General features: G+C 28.6%; 3 protein-coding genes across 7 annotated transcripts; 2 read left to right on the top strand and 1 right to left on the bottom strand.

Annotated features, from left to right (window-relative positions):
* The first annotated feature begins 803 nt into the window (after positions 1-803).
* LOC123268894 (general transcription factor IIH subunit 4) lies at positions 804-3782 on the top strand. Of its 2 annotated transcripts, none has more exons than XM_044734332.1 (7): positions 804-919; positions 1025-1733; positions 1855-2060; positions 2897-3070; positions 3161-3247; positions 3314-3529; positions 3625-3782. In XM_044734332.1, exons 2-7 carry the CDS (start codon positions 1101-1103, stop codon positions 3701-3703), a joined length of 1395 nt encoding a protein of 464 aa, XP_044590267.1. In that variant the 5' UTR covers positions 804-919; positions 1025-1100; the 3' UTR covers positions 3704-3782. The 2 variants fall into 2 exon arrangements, with proteins under 2 accessions (XP_044590267.1, XP_044590268.1); XM_044734333.1 differs by having other exon boundaries at positions 804-922; positions 1027-1733.
* Positions 3783-4421: 639 nt separating this feature from the next.
* On the bottom strand, positions 4422-6320 carry LOC123268898 (cyclin-C). 2 transcript variants are annotated; one of them, XM_044734341.1, is made up of 5 exons: positions 6213-6320; positions 6006-6139; positions 5826-5935; positions 5531-5737; positions 4422-5016 (listed from the first exon to the last, which is right to left on the bottom strand). In XM_044734341.1, the coding sequence occupies exons 2-5, from the start codon at positions 6035-6037 to the stop codon at positions 4562-4564; spliced, it is 804 nt and encodes a 267-aa protein (XP_044590276.1). In that variant the 5' UTR covers positions 6038-6139; positions 6213-6320; the 3' UTR covers positions 4422-4561. The 2 variants fall into 2 exon arrangements, with proteins under 2 accessions (XP_044590276.1, XP_044590275.1); XM_044734340.1 differs by lacking the exon at positions 6213-6320 and having other exon boundaries at positions 6006-6185.
* A 1967-nt stretch (positions 6321-8287) lies between these two features.
* LOC123268897 (sprouty-related, EVH1 domain-containing protein 1) lies at positions 8288-15142 on the top strand. Of its 3 annotated transcripts, none has more exons than XM_044734337.1 (6): positions 8288-8835; positions 9842-10175; positions 10920-11088; positions 11364-11422; positions 12563-13134; positions 14562-15142. In XM_044734337.1, the coding sequence occupies exons 1-6, from the start codon at positions 8816-8818 to the stop codon at positions 14716-14718; spliced, it is 1311 nt and encodes a 436-aa protein (XP_044590272.1). In that variant the 5' UTR covers positions 8288-8815; the 3' UTR covers positions 14719-15142. The 3 variants fall into 3 exon arrangements, with proteins under 3 accessions (XP_044590272.1, XP_044590273.1, XP_044590271.1); XM_044734338.1 differs by lacking the exon at positions 8288-8835 and adding an exon at positions 9159-9727 and having other exon boundaries at positions 11397-11422; XM_044734336.1 differs by lacking the exon at positions 8288-8835 and adding an exon at positions 9159-9727.
* The last annotated feature ends 1126 nt before the right edge of the window (positions 15143-16268 follow it).

The following is a 16268-nucleotide window of genomic DNA, read 5'->3' as shown; positions in this document are numbered from 1 at the left end:
AGCTGACAGCTGTCAATTTTTTTAATTTTTAGAAAAAAATTAATTTCAAAAAAATATTTTTTTTTATTTTTCACATGTGGAATTTATTTAATAAAAATTTTTTTATAACAATTTAATTGATTAAATTAATTTAGACGATATTTGATAATCTTAAGAATTTTTTTAACAAATGAATTATGGCAAAAAAAAATGTAAAGAAAAAATTGACATTTAAAAATTTTGAAAAATTAAAAATGCAATTTTTTAAAAATAATTTTTCGGAAAAAATATGATTTTAAAAAGTTGTCAAGTGACTGTTAACTTTAATGTCATATTCAATTGTTATAAAAATTATAAATAAATATGAAAAAAAAGTTAGCCGACATTTAAAAATTTTTAGAATTTTTTTTTTATTAAAAAAATTATTACAAAATAATTAAAAAAAAATTTTTTCATTTGTTAAAAACTTGAAAAATTATAAGTAAAATTATTTAAAAATATTTTTTAGTTATAATTTAATAAATTAAGCAAATTAAAAAACTCAAAAATGTCGGCTACTTTATTATTATAAATAAATTATGAAAATTAAGTTAGCCGACATTTAAAAATTTTTAGAATTTTTTTTTATTGAAAAAATCATTACAAAAAAAATAAAAAAAAGTTTTCATTTGTAAAAAACTTGAAAAACTATAAGTGCAATTTTCAAAAAATATTTTTTAAGTTCTTATTTAGTAAATGAAAAATAATCAAAAAATTAAAAACGTCGGTTTATTTTAATTAATGACATAAATTTGTAATGTCAGTTAACTTCAGTGTCAAACTGAACCACGATAAATGTGCTGTCGCTGTGGTTGTTTGTTGATTTTATGATTTTCGCTCAAAGTTTTAAGTGCGATAACTTGTCAGTAGTTTTAAGTTTACCAAAAATCAACAATAAAAAAAGGTAAATAAACAAAATATTAACAATTAAATTAAATTATTATTAATATTAAAATTAAGATTTATTTTTTCTAACAAATCAAACATTAAAAACTCCATTTTTTTCAGGTTATACCTTGAAGTAAACACAAATGATGTATAAAAATTAATTAATTTAATAAAATAAAAATACCAAATAAAAAATGTCAGCACCAACTGGCCAAAATTTATTGCGTTCTTCGGCATTAGAATGCAAAGATTTACACGAGTATTTAAAAAGCCGACCTCCAGAGATCCTGAACAGACTCTACCACAATCCGCCAATTTGTCTGGCGGTGTTCCGCGAGCTGCCGACGATAGCGAGGCACTACGTGATGAGGCTGATGTTCGTCGAGCAACCAGTCCCTCAGGCTGTAATAGCATCCTGGTGCTCGAAGCTCCACTCGGACGATCACCGGAAAGTCGTCCAGGTTCTCAATGAACTGAATGTCTGGAAAGAGGCTTCGATCCCTGGAGGCATGCCGGGTTGGACGCTGAACTCTACGTTCAAGAAAAATCTTAAAATTGTTCTTATAGGAGGCGGCAAGCCTTGGACTATGTCCAACCAAATGGAGACTGATAATAAGCCGAGAGATGAAGCTTTTCTAGATTCGTATTCTATTCAGAGGTGGGAATGTCTTTTGCATTACATGGTAGGGTCGTCAGACCAGCAAGGAATCTCTGCTGACGCTGTAAGGATTCTGTTACACGCAGGACTTATGAGCCGAGAAAATGACGGAAGTCCTGTTATTACTAAAGCTGGTTTTCAATTTTTGCTACTTGATACAGCTTCACAAGTGAGGATTTTTTAATATTTTTTTTTTTTTTTTTGTAATATTTAAATATTATTATAACTAAATTTTCTAATTTAATTTGGAAATGACAATTAAATTTTAAAATTTTTAATTACAATTATAGGTCTGGTATTTTATTTTACAATACTTGGACACCATTGAGGCACGAGGTCTTGATCTCGTAGAATGTCTAACATTTTTGTTTCAATTAAATTTTTCTATACTTGGTAAATATTATAGTACAGAAGGTATGTCTGCAAATTTGCTGACATTTTTGCAACACTTACGAGAGTTTGGACTTGTTTTTCAACGTAATAGAAAATCAGGAAGGTAATTTAAAATTAAAAACAATTTTTAAAATTTATTTTTTTATTATTATCAATATCTATATTATTAAGAGAATAAGAAAAATTTTGTGGCCAGTGTATTTATATGATAAAATTATATCATTTTCACCAATAATCAATTTATAATGATAAATATTTAAGTTGCATTTGAAAATGCTCTATCTCTAGATATATAATTAAGAAATGACCTTGTATCTTGTGAACTATTGATATTTTTAAAGATATAAGCTCATCCCGATGTTACATTCATCAAAACCTTTAATTTAAGTATCCACATCAATTTTTCATATATTTATGTATATTATATATATGTATATATGAAAAATATATCAAAAATGTCATGTGGGTACTCAAATGAAAGCTCTTGATGAGTGTAACATCAGGATGAGCTTATATCTTTAAAAATGTCAGAAATTAAGAAATGACTTTGTATCTTGTGAAGTATTGACATTTTTACAGATATAAGCTCATCCCGATGTTTCACTCATCAAAACCTTTCATTTGAGTACCTACATCAATTTTTCATATATTTATGTATATTATATATATGTATATATGAAAAATATATCAAAAATGCATGTGGGTACTCAAATGAAAGCTCTTGATAAGTGTAACATCGGGATGAGCTTATATCTTTAAAAACGTCAATATTAAAAAAAAGTACAGTGCAATTTAACAAAATTCATTATTTAATAAAGCAAAATTTCATTTATTTATAGTTCACAAGTCACGGCAGTCACATAGTGACTGCAAAGTTGCTAGTTTTTATTATTGCCTCAATTTATTATTTTAAAATTAATTAAATCAATTTTATTTTAGATTTTATCCCACGCGATTAGCGTTAAATATTGCTACGGGAAAAAATAAACCAATGGCTCGAGATATTGAAAAAGAAGGATACATTGTTATCGAAACAAACTACAGGGTGTATGCTTATACTTCTTCACAATTACAAGTCGCGCTGTTAGGTCTTTTCTGTGAAATGCTGTACAGGTAATTTACTAATTAATTTTTCTAAATTGTGTTTATTAATTATTTTATTAACAAACGGCTGATTAATATTAAATAAATTAATTTTAATAGGTTTCCAAACTTAGTTGTAGCAATATTAACTCGTGATTCAGTACGACAAGCTCTAAAAAGTGGTATAACGGCACTCCAAATAATAGGGTATGTAACTAAAGTTTTTATTATAAATAAAAAATATTAAAAGTATATTATCGTTTTTTATTACAGATTTTTACGTCAACATGCCCACGGTAAAATGATTGAAGCAGGTCCACCGACGCTACCACCAACAGTTGTTGACCAAATAAAATTGTGGGAAAACGAGAGAAACAGGTTTACTTTCAGCGAAGGCGTTTTATATAGCCAATTTTTATCACAAACTGATTTTGAAACATTACGAGATCATGCTTCATCAACCGGTGTACTTATTTGGCACAATGACAGGTCTTTTAATTTTTTACAATAATAATTATTATTATTAAATCCATCAAGTGTTATATAAATGTGTTATTTTAATTGGTTGAAAATCTTTGTTGCAGAAAACGAACGATGGTCGTCGCCAAAGCTGGCCATGATGATGTTAAAAGATATTGGAAGCGTTTTTCAAAAGCTAATTAAGTTTTTGTGTAAATATAAATTATTACAATGTAATAATCATAATAATATAGTAATAAATTCCATTTTTTTTATACATTCATTAGTTTAATTAGAAAATATTTTTTCTTACAAAGTAGTTTTGTTTAAATATTTCTATCACAATTGGTCATACTTAAATTAATAAAAAATATCCACAGTTAAAATTTTTTTAACAGATATAAATTAAAAAATGATGAACGTAATATTTGACAGCGACAAATTTAATAATAAATTTATTACATAGCAATTAATTTTATTGTTCTAAAATTCATTCAATAAAAATTTAATTTACCTTCTTATTAATTTAAATTGTACAAATATCCATCGCTGGAAAAAAAATAAATTTGTAAGATATTGTTTCATTAAAACTTGTATATTGTTTTTTTTATTTATTCACAGTTCTTACATTTTATGAACTGAAAAAATTTGTTTCCATAAAAATATGCTACAGGCATTTTGCAAAATTAATTAAAGTATTAATAAATTAATATTAATAATTTTAATCTTTTTTTTTTTTAATTAAAGAACACACTTTAGAAATAATTTGGACTAAAACTAATGTTTAATCTAATTCAATAGATAAAAAATTACTATGAAACGTAATTTATTTCAATTTCTTATCCTTAATAAATTAAAAAAAATTTTTTTAATATTTTTACAATTAAAAATATGCATAATTAATTGAAAAATATTTTTGCTGCTAACAAAATTTATTTATATACTTACTCACAGTTAGTTTGGTTTATAAATAATGAGAATGATTATGGTCGTCCAGTTATTATACAACATGAGTGATGAATGCATTTAAGAAGATTCATAAATCCCAAATTCGTCCTCATGTCAGCGTGATGGCGCAGGTTTGGGTTTCGGCATTTTCCCAAGAAGCCCCTGGATCTCTTTTTTCTCATCATAAGTCTTCCAAAGCTCATATAAATTAATAATATAACGAGCTATCTCTTGGATTTTCTCCATGTCAGCATTAAGTTCGGCGAACCAGGACTTCAAATCTTTCTGAAGAATTACACAAGCAATTTGCAAGCATCCAATGGCTATTTGATAAGGAGGGTATAGAAGACAAACGTCAGTTCTTAAGCTGTCATTTATTATTCTCCACGCCAAAGTCAGCAGCTGATCGTCAGGCCCAACGTCTTGAATCAGAGTCAGCAGCGGTCTATACGGCTGGTATACTATCAGACAACAGTCGAGATGTTCCAAGAGATAAAATTCGCACTCCAGAATATTATTTGTCCGGTAGGGAAACTCTTGGGCGTAGGCGTAATTGAATTTGTTTTTTACTGCAACATAGTTTACTGGATTATAAAGTTTGCTTTAACATTATTCAAGTTTTAATGATGTTAAAATTAGCACACAGAAAAAATATTTACTTGAATCACGTGAATAATTTTGAAGAACTTAATCTTGTTGATTTGAGTAGAAAAATTCTTGAACAAATAAATTTTTCTTGATTTAAGGAAATTTTATTTGATTCAAGAATTTTTCGTCTTGATTCAAGATAAAAAACTTTTCAAAATTTTTTTTTTGGTTTAAGAATTTTTCTCTCGATTCAAGGTAAATATTTTTTTAGTGCAGTCACTTGACAATTTTTCAATTTTATTTAACAAAAAAATTTTATTATTTGAAATTATTGTTAAAAAATGACATTTTTTATTTTTTTAAATTTCTATTTGTAATTTTTTTCGTCATAATTAATTTGTTAAAAAAATTATTAAAATTATCAAACATCTAATAAATTAATTTCCATTAAGTTTATGTGTTTTGGTAAGAAGAAAAATGTTTTTAATTACTTACTAACTGTTTGACATGTGGTTATTAAACGACTGTTTGATATCACACCAAATTCCTCGACTTTGGATGCCAAAAATACAGATGTTGGAGCCAATAATAACGGGTCAATACATTTTAAACTATTTCGTGCGTAAAAGCGCTTGAAATAAACAGTCGCTGTAGCTATTACTTGTTGTCTTAATTTTAATTGCTCTCCTAATACTTGAATTACTAAAATAAATTTTTTTAATACAAAAATTATTAAATATTTGCTGGATTTGAAATTTTTAAATAATTAGTTGATTACTTTAATACTTACAGTTAGCAAAAAATATAAATAATTTCTGATATTCCTCTTCATTCAATCCCTGTTGCATGTCAATTTGTCTTTCTCTGATTAAATCTTGTTTATCCAATAACCATTGTTGGCTAAAAAAAAAAAAAAAAAAAAATCGGCAACTATTCCAAGTTACAACAATAAATAAAAAAATGTACTTACTGATGTGAACTTTGCCAAAAATTTCCAGCCATTATTAAACACAAATAGAATTTAATTATCTCCAGAAAATTTTAAGTTTTCCAGAAAATTCACAAACAATTAGCATTTGTAAATTTTTAATACTTATCACAGCTCTAAAAAAAATTTAATATTACTAAAAATGTTTTTTATCATTTATTATTATCATCACAATAATTAATTATATACCTGTTTATAGTTCATAAATTGTAATTATTAATTTTTGTTTATAAAAATTTTTCTCTCTCACTTTTTCAACGTTAAAATCAGCTGAGTTTATTTTAAGTTATCCTTTTAGCCACCAGAGTTGGCGCGCTTGCGCAGAAACTTTTTGCGGGAAATTTTGAACAAGCAGCGAATTAATTATTAAATCATTTATCTTTTGATTAATCTTTATTAAATTTTTTTGAATTAATAAAAAAAGTTTAAAAGTTAATTAAATAATTTTATAAATTGTTATTTTTTTAGAAAAAAAAAAAAAAAAAACGAATTAACGATTCAGATGATGACGAATTTTATTGACAAACATCCGGGCATTTAATCCGTCACACGATCCTCTAGTTAATTAGTATAAATTGGAATGCTCTCAAGGCTTTGCACAAATTCCGGACAATTGAATTATAAATTTCGACATTGTCATTATCATTATGATTATTATTATTATAAAATAAAAAATGCATGATAAAAAAATGACCGCCAGAGAAAAGTCGAGAATTTTTAATATGCTCGATTAACTATTTAGTTTGCGCAAACCATAAATAGATAAAACACAAGGTATGATAATAAATAATTAGAATTATAAATAATCAATAAACAATTGACCCATAATAAATAACTAAACTCGTATACTGTAATTTATTTTTTTTTTTACATTTTTTTATCTGCATTGTTACATACCAGTTTTATAAATACGCTTCGATATATTTATTTATATTTATTAATATCAAAGTTAATTGAAAAAATTAGATAAATTAAATCCGGTCGAAAAATTAAGCGGTAAAATGTGACGATTAATAATAGTTTTATTAAATAGTTTTTATCGGTGGAAATTTTTAGGGAAGAAATAATAATTTAATAAAAGTCTTAAATTACAGATCTCGTTTCCTGAGTCATTGAACGAGTGTTATTTTTTAAAAACAAGATTCCTTGGTTAGGTTCCATTCAAGCCGACTTGCCATTCATTTTCTATGTACTTATACTTATATGTACGTACATTTATATGTAAATTTAATTATAATGTCAGTTTCTTCAAATTATCTCGACAGTAATAAAATAGATTTATTAACTAATTTATAAATCTAAACAAAAATAAATTTTATTAATTTTTAAAACAATAAAAAGTAAAAAAAAATCTGTACTTCCACTTTATTAATTATTAATTTGACATTTGATAATTTTTTTAATAAATCATAGCAAGAAAAGTTTATAAAAAAAATTATAAATGTAATTTTTTAAAAGAATTTTTTTAGAGCTAGTTTATTCATCAAGAAAAATAAAAAAATCATAAAATGTCTGCTAACTTTAGTGTCATTTTTTTTTTTTTATTAAAATAAATAGAATGAAAAATTTCACATGTAAAAAAATATAGGTGTTATTTTTAAAAAATATTTTTCAGTCCTAATTAAATTAATTTTAAAAAATCAAAAAATTATTTAACATCTGTTAATTTGAGTATTATAAAAAAATGGACGAAAATTAATTTAGCAGATATTTAATAATTTTTGTAACAATTAAATTATGGCAAAAAAAATGAACGTAGAAATTTAAAAAAATTACAAATGCAATTTTTTAAAAATAATTTTCCAGAATAAATTTATTTGTTAAAAAAATTAATCAAGTGATTGTTAACTTTAATGTGATAAAAAATAGATGAAAATTAATTTAGCAGATATTTAATAATTTTTAGAACTTTTTTTAACAAATAAAATACGGCAAATAAAATAAGAAAAAAAAATTGACATAGAAATTAAAAAAAATAAAAAATGCAATTTTTTAAAGTTAATTTAATTGTTAAATAAAATTAAAAATTGATCAAATGTCAGCTAACTTTAATGTCATAAAAAATAGTGCTGACAATTTCAATTAATCATATTATTTTTAAAAATAACATGATAATTGTCTGCGTAAATAAATTCAAAGAAATAATCAAGACGTAAGATGAGTATATCAAAAGAGTAAATAAATAAATAAATAAATAAATAAATAAATAAAATAAATAATATCTGAAAAGTACTCGACAGAAGCAGTAACCAGTGGCAGGTTGGAGGCTAGGAGTGGAGCAGGCGTATTGGTCAGAGCAAAGCAACTTAGCCTTAGCGAACCAGCAACAGTAACAGTAACAGTAACAGTAACATAACAGGCTGATGAAACTGTAGCGGTGATGGTTGATATTGGTTGATATTGGTGATGTAGATGGTGATGATGGTGGACGTGGTGAGTACCGCTCGGTGGTGTGTGATGCTGGTGTGCATAATATACGTAGGAGACACATACATATATAAACACTAGACTGTACTGTATTTATGTGTGGAAGCATTGGAAGCATTGGAAGCGGACAGTAGAGACTAGAGAGTAGGGAGAGAAGCGTGAACGCCGAGAGCACGACGAGAGGGAGGAGCAGCGCTGCTTCCTGTCGTTGTTGGCGTTAGCCTAAAAAAAGGTTGGTTATACAGCCGTACTAATGCAATAGCTAGATCTTGTCTTACTGAAGACCGAATGTTTTCTCAATGCGACGAAAATGGTGAAGTGTGACAAGAAGTGGGCATTGAGTAAGGCCTTGGAAATTTCAAACCATGACAGAAGCCTCGGACGAGTAAGTAAAGCCTCAATAATTCATACAAACCCCATGTATTTAATATATTAATCGTCTTCTCAATCGACGACGACATTCTACTTTCAAGGGTGTTGTACCCGTATATCTCTACTTCATTGTGAACGTGTTTACTCTCGACTTGCCATTTTTAATCCTCATATTTATTTATTAATTAATTAATTAATTTATTTATTTATTTATTACCACTAATTTGTTTATTATTTTTATTTTAGATAGTGACTGTTGAGTGATCTATTGAAAAATGACCAGTTTGTAATATTTTTTAGTCGCTAATAAATCCTGAAGTTTGATTTGATGAAAAAGCAGGATTGTCTTGGTGCTGGAAGTTTGGAATAAATGTGCTTTATTATTATTTTGTAAATTGGAGATTTGCAAGTGGTTTTGGTGTGATTGAAATTGGTTCATCGGCCTAACCTTGACGGCGACGTCGTCGTCGAGGGAAATACCGATCGTTCGCGACCACCGACACCGACAAAACACCCACACACACCCTCCACTTGATCAACTTAACACAGACAGACACTAAACTCTGTATGGAGACAGAAAATAAATGTCGATGTATATGTAGGACTTGGAGCATTCATGAAGACAAGTCATGCGCGGGTGTGAGTGCGTGTGTGCACGTTGCTGCTCGTTCATTCATCGAATCGATGTCAATGCGTACGCCTATTTTCCACATATTTCCTAGATTTTTATTTAATTTCTTATTAACTCTATTATCATACCACAGTCATGGTGTTTCTAAATAAAGAATTATTTATAATTAATTGGTAATTGAGTATGCATCGACGGAGGTTTTCATTATTGAAAATTTTAGTGAGCTTTGAAGTGACATGAGTACTGAAGATGATTCTATGGAAAGTGATCCGGGGTAGGGCGTTACATTTTTTTTAATCATCAAATTCAATTTAATTTAATTTAATTTAAATTTTTTTATGTATAAGTACAAGTGTTCTAATTGCGAGGATTTTAATTTCTGTTCCAGTGGTAACTATCTGGTGAGAGTTCAAGCCCAGGTGATGACGAGAGATGACAGCTCCGGGGGATGGGTGATATTGAGTGGCGGAGGTTTAGCCAACGTCTCGGTAAGACGAAGAGTGACCTCCACCGCGAGCAGTGTGCCTCATCCACCTGGCAGTACCAATGGCACCAGCGTACCTGGTAGCACTCCTGTCACCTCTCCGTCATCATCAAACACTCAAAACTCTACGCCTGGGACAGTTGCCTCCTCCGCGAGTCATGGAGCCAGCACTTCGCCACCCAGCGCTAAGAGAAATCACGAGTATTTTATTTACGGTAGAAGAATCAAGGACCAGTCGGTGAGTTTCATTAATATAAATAAATTGTAATTATTTACAAGTGGGGTCACTATTTTAATTTTCATTTTTTTTCAAAATTTTGATATATTTTTTTTTTTTTTAAATACATTAAAAAATGAAGAATTTAAACAAAAAAAAAGTTGATTGCCTCAATTTTAACAAATTTAAAAAAAAAATTGATAAATGTTAATTATTTATAAGTGGAGTTTACCATTTTCATTTTCATTTTTTTTAACGAAAATTTTTTTTGAAAATTTTGATGTATTTTTTATTGAAAAATACACTAAAAAATGAACAGTTTAAAAAAAAAACAAAAGTTGGTTACCACAATTTTAACAAATTTTCAAAAAACTTTATAAATTTTTTAGAAAATTGTAATATTCAACTTTTTTTTTAATTGTTAGTTTTTTTATGTACTTTTCAAAAAAAAAATAAATCAAAAAAAGATAAAATAGAAATTTTATCCAAAAACATGAGAGCCAAAATTTTTTCCAACTTTTGAAAGCAAAAAGCTATCGAAATCTTTATTTTTTTCTTTCGCGACATTTTTTATCATAAATGCGCCGTAAAAACAAGCGGAATTAAAAAAAATTAAAAAATGTTAATTTTTCACCCAGATATGGCCAAAAATAGTGTTGATCCCACTTGTAAATAATTACCAAATGAATAAACATTAATATTAAAAAGCAATGGAGAGATAGTGATGAAATTTTTAATTTTTCTGCCCATGACTGCTGGCAACAGGTTGTTTTAAGCTGCACAATCAAGAAGGACTTCCAGTACAATAAGGTGATGCCGACGTTCCACCACTGGTGTACCGGGGAGAAGAGGTTTGGCCTGACGTTCCAGACAGCCGCGGATGCCCGTGCCTTCGACAAGGGAGTTCGCCGAGCAGTAGAAGAACTGTTGGAAGGTGATTGATAATCTTCGATTAATCATCTACTACTCACTTGACATTTCAACGCCGATTGTTTCATTTTCACCTATTTAACGCTTTATTGTCTTGTCTATCTGCTATTCTTTGGATTACCTACTTACTTGGTAAGATCTACAGTAGAAGCTTTTATTTAATTTTTTTTTTTTTTTTTTTTTTTTAACAATTAAATTTTACATTTTTTTTTCTTTTTTCACTAATCTAACTCGCTTGTCCTTCCTTTGCTGATTGAATACATAAATAATATTTAACAGGGCTCACCGATTCATCTTCACCTGCGACTCCAGACGCTGGTGACGACGGTGTTTTCATGGTGTGTATTCATATCATCTATTTTATTAAATTGGTAATTATTGACAAGTGGAGTCGAATTTATTTTTGGCCATATCTAGGTGAAAAATTAACATTTTTTAATTTTTTTTTATTTTGCTTGTTTTTACAGCGGATTTATAAAAAAAAATGTCGTAAAAGAAAAAAATAAAGATTTCGATAGCTTTTTGCCTTCAAAAGTTGAAAAAAATTTTGGCTCTCATGTTTTTGGATAAAATTTTTATTTTATCTTTTTTTGATTTATTTTTTTTTTTTTGAAAAGTACATAAAAAAAACAAACAATTAAAAAAAAAAAAGTTGAATATCACAATTTTCTAAAAAATTTATAAATTTTTTCAAAAAATTTGTTAAAATTGTGGTAATCAATTTTTTTTTAATTGTCAATTTTTTTTATGTATTTTTCAAAAAAAAATCTATCAAAATTTTCTAAAAAATTAAAATTAAAATGATAGACCCAACTTGTAAATAATTACAATTAAATTAATAGGGGACGGACGGGCAAGACGGAGAGGGCGGGTAAAATGAATAATCGTTTTAAATCGCTGGTCGGTCGATAGAAACATTTTAGACAGCAATCTATCAATCTATTATGTAACTACACTTACCGTTATCGATAAAGCATTGGTTTTGCATACTTGTGGGAATTTTTTTTTTATAAATATTGAAATTTAGGAAAAAAAATAAAATTTTAAATCGTAAGTATACAGTACTTAGTTTAATGTTGTTAAGGACGATGCAGATTTGATTTTTTTTCTTCATATTCAGGACGCGGTTGATATTTTTGCGACGATTGTTTTGATTGAAATGTATTTTCCAATCAGTATTCGTTTTACGCGACCTGAGTATTCATTTTGCCCGCCCTGGTAGGGCAAAACGGATAATGTTGACTTTTTTAATTTCGAAGAAGAATTTCTTTGTTATTATTTTTATTTTACTTTAATTATAAACTTCAATTACCCAAAAAATTATTAGCCAAAGTTAAGAATGGATATGATTGTAATATATATTTGTTATTTCATTTTCAAATTAACATATCCGTTTTGCCCGTCCTTCCCCTAAGAGAAAAAATTAATAAATTAAATACTAATGCTGTATAAATGTTTTTGCTGATGATAAATTTTAGACAGTGAACCTTCCAGCAGAGCCAGCTGACCCACGACAGTCCTCGGATCCACCCCGTGGGATAGTTCGCGTACCAAATTATCATTCCCAGTGTCCAGAGCTGCCGGATCCACACAAATCCAGTTCAATTCACTACATAAGCGGTCCATCGGTCAAGGTCGCACCCAGCCATCATCCCCTCGAGTCCAGTGGCGACACTGTCTCCGATAATTACCCCTACGTCCAGCTGACGACTCTCAACCACGATTACCTGTACCCTGTGATCGACGAGCAGAAGAGCGATCGCAGTCCCGTCGAGAGACGGCACTCCACCAGTTCCCTCAAGAAACCTGACATCATCATCACCCAGCCGACCAAGAGCCCGAGCAAGGAGCGCAACAATGCCAGGCTCAAGTGTAGGCATTGTCAGGAAATGTACACGGAGCACCAGAATCCAAGAGGCTCCTGTGAATACGCGCCTGATAAGGTCAAGGATGGAATTTCTACGGTGTCTTGTCTGCTCTGTGCGCGCTGTATGCTCTATCACTGCATGAGCGATGCTGAGGAAGCAGACTACTCACAAAATCCTTGCAGGTAATTTTTTTTTTTTCGCCATTGATTTATATTTTTATTGGTCTTTTTTATTCAAGGTGCAGTGTGTAGTTATTAAAAAAAATTCGAGCATAAATAAAATAATATTTCGCGTTACTAAAAGGGCGTATAAAAAATTTTTTTTTCTTCAATCTCGGGAATATTTAATTAAAAGTAAAAATCTGGTTGAAAAACGCAAAAAATTTTTTTTTTCGACATACGCCCTTTTGACTAAGAAAAAAAATTTTTTTTAAGCCAAAAGGGCGTATATCAACGGTCTAATAAACAATTGGTCTAACTCCTTTTTTTTAGAGGGTGATTTTATAACATTTTGATGTAGTAATAGTCCAATTATAAATTATTTGAATGATCCTAACCAAAATGTTATACCTCTATTAAATATTAAATGGTTTTTTAAAGTGATAATAAATTTCGAACTAATTGAATTTTCGTACAAATGGAAAATTCTCTAAAATGGAGTTAGACAATTTGCTAATTAGAACGTCGATATGAAAAAATAATCAAAGTAGCTTCTGAGGACCTTAAAACGTCGAGATCTAATAAAAAAATGATTTTTTAAAATTCAACTGAAAATACTATCACAGCTGAACCTTTTAAAATTGTCAATTTATATTAAGAGAAGTTAAAAATGTTATTTTAATTTTTTTTTTCAGTGAATTTATATAAAATACAAAAAAATGAAAATTCAAAGAAATTGTTTTAAGGTCCTTAAAAGTGATTTTGACTATTTTCTCATATACGCTTTTGGCTTAAAATTTTTTTTTCTTAAAATTAAAAGGACGTATGTTGAAAAAAATTTTTTTTTTTGCCCTCCGGGCGGAAAGTGGCAACTTTCGTCCCGCTGCGCTAAACAAAGTTGCCGCTTTCCGCCTTCGTCGAGCAAAAAAATAGTATACACTCCACGGGAAGTAAATAAGAAAGCCTCAGATCACATGTTTGTCAACCTCGGCTTCGCCTCGGCCGACAATTACATGTGATCCGAGACATTTCTTACTTTACTTCCCTCGGTGTGTAATATACTATTTGCGTTTTTTAACCAGATTTTTACTTTTACCTATATATTCCCCAGTTAATTGGAGACAAAAAAATTTTTTATACGCCCTTTTAACTCTGCAAAGCCACAAAAAGGCATATATTTTGAGAAACACCCTTTTGACTTCAGTAACGCGATTTTTTATTGATTTTTTTACTCAAAAAATTTTGCAATAAAAAAAAACTCGAGCATAAAATACTATTTATTTTTTAAATATAACTTCAATTGACTTGGTAACAATAGTAACTCTTTAATGGTACATTATATTACATATTATATTATTTTACATAGTTATCTTGTAGAATATTGGTATTGGTTTTATTGACGTATTTATTTTTTAATGAAGTAATTAAATTAGTGAATCGATTAATTGCAGTTGTAGTGCAGAAGACGGATGCTGCCGACGATGGTTCGGACTAGCTTTACTGTCACTAATAGTCCCCTGTCTATGGCTGTATCCACCTCTACGAGCAATCCACTGGTGTGGTATGAGCTGCGGCATTTGTGGAGGCCGTCACCATCCATCAGAATAACGTGAGGGACCCTTTGATATCTCTGCAGCGTTTACAATAACCGAGCCGCAATATCAATCGACACGCGGAGCCGTGGCAAATGTATATGAATGCCATGACTTGAATATGGGACGGTGCCAGAGATACCAAAGGGGCAGACAGCTACCGGTTCACGCGCTCATACATCAGCGTCATTTGTGAGTACTTCCAACAGAAGAATTCAATGTCGACACATTGTCTTTAGATAACGTGACCTTTAACATTATAGTCAGTGTTGAGTTTTATATGTGTACATGTACATTTATATATATATATATATATATATATATATATATATATATATATATATATATATATATATATATATATATATATATGTATAAGTTTATGTATATATATATATGTATAGTGTTGAGCACAAGGTATAGAGCCGGTTACGAACCAACAAACCAAGAGACTAGATAGACAGTAATGGAAAATTTTTGTTGGAGATGTTGAAGTTGAAGCCAGAAGTTAAGATCAGCTCTTGCGGAGGCGGATTTAATAGAAGTAATAACGATTACAAACGTGTATTGAGTTTGGACTGATGAGTACGACAACGATAAGCTCTCTAGTAGTTTGCTATTGATTTATTTAATAGAGCAAACTCTCAACGCCTGTAATTATTTATAAAAAATCAACACCCCCGATTTTTTAATTGGCCATGACTTTGATTTATTTTTTAATAAGCTTAAACTAAAATTTATTTATGCTTTTCGTTGCAATTTTAGTTTTTAAAAAGCTTTATATTGTAAACTGTCTTCAGGACATTTTTTTATAATTTTTTTATTTAATTTAATAACTTTTTTTTATAAGACACTTTTTAAAATATTTGATATTATGTTTATTATTATTATTATTACTACTATAATTATTAATTATTATTTTTAATTTATATTATTAATATTTATGTTGATTTACATATATGTGTCATGAGTAATTTATAAAAGTATATGAATTAGCTTGTGACGAATTTCTTCGTGTGTTTTAACAATGTTAAGCAACTCCAAAGAGAATTAATGGAAAGCTAGATACATTCATGAATGTAATTTAATGTCGCGTAGGTGTAATAGAATTTCCCAGACACTGAGAAACACTCAATCTTGATCTAGTGAATTTTATGGTACAACTCCTTCATTTATGACAAGATAAAACATCTTTTAAATTTGTCACATTATTGATAATAACTATTTGTTATTTTTATTTTTATATTTATCGGTAGATAAATATTTAAATATTATATTTATTTTTTTTATTTAATTCTAAAATGTTTTTTACCGTTTCGCTCAAATTTATTTTGCACAAAGTGAATGAGAAAAACTATTTAAAAATATATTTACTTTTTATTTTTTAAATGTCATGGACCTAATTTTAAATTCCGACTCAAAGCCAGTGAATCTCTTGATAAAAGTAAATAAATAAAACGATTTTATGCTCTATGTTTCTAGTATTCTAGTGAACCCCCGAGCTTTCAGTGTACAATTAATTGGTACGAAGAAAAAATTAGAAAAAAACGTACGTAGTTATAAATA

The sequence above is a fragment of the Cotesia glomerata genome, linkage group LG7, assembly GCF_020080835.1.
Source record: "Cotesia glomerata isolate CgM1 linkage group LG7, MPM_Cglom_v2.3, whole genome shotgun sequence".
Taxonomy (NCBI): Eukaryota; Metazoa; Arthropoda; class Insecta; order Hymenoptera; family Braconidae; genus Cotesia; species Cotesia glomerata.
Note: the sequence above shows the minus strand (reverse complement) of the source record. Positions and strands in the feature narration are given on the sequence as shown.

Bases quoted from the DNA above. Each gene is read 5' to 3' on its own strand.
- LOC123268894 (XM_044734332.1), top strand. From the start codon at position 1,101: ATGTCAGCACCAACTGGCCAAAATTTATTGCGTTCTTCGGCATTAGAA. The intron at 1,734-1,854 runs GTGAGGATTTTT...TTACAATTATAG, and splicing joins TACTTGATACAGCTTCACAA to GTCTGGTATTTTATTTTACA. The intron at 3,248-3,313 runs GTATGTAACTAA...TTTTTATTACAG, and splicing joins ACGGCACTCCAAATAATAGG to ATTTTTACGTCAACATGCCC.
- LOC123268897 (XM_044734336.1), top strand. From the start codon at position 9,690: ATGAGTACTGAAGATGATTCTATGGAAAGTGATCCGGG. The intron at 9,728-9,841 runs GTAGGGCGTTAC...TTTCTGTTCCAG, and splicing joins TCTATGGAAAGTGATCCGGG to TGGTAACTATCTGGTGAGAG. The intron at 11,423-12,562 runs GTGTGTATTCAT...GATAAATTTTAG, and splicing joins GTGACGACGGTGTTTTCATG to ACAGTGAACCTTCCAGCAGA.
- LOC123268898 (XM_044734341.1), bottom strand. From the start codon at position 6,037: ATGGCTGGAAATTTTTGGCAAAGTTCACATCA. The intron at 5,738-5,825 runs GTAAGTATTAAA...AATTTATTTTAG, and splicing joins ATTTATATTTTTTGCTAACT to TAATTCAAGTATTAGGAGAG. The intron at 5,017-5,530 runs GTAAGTAATTAA...ACTATGTTGCAG, and splicing joins AACCACATGTCAAACAGTTA to TAAAAAACAAATTCAATTAC.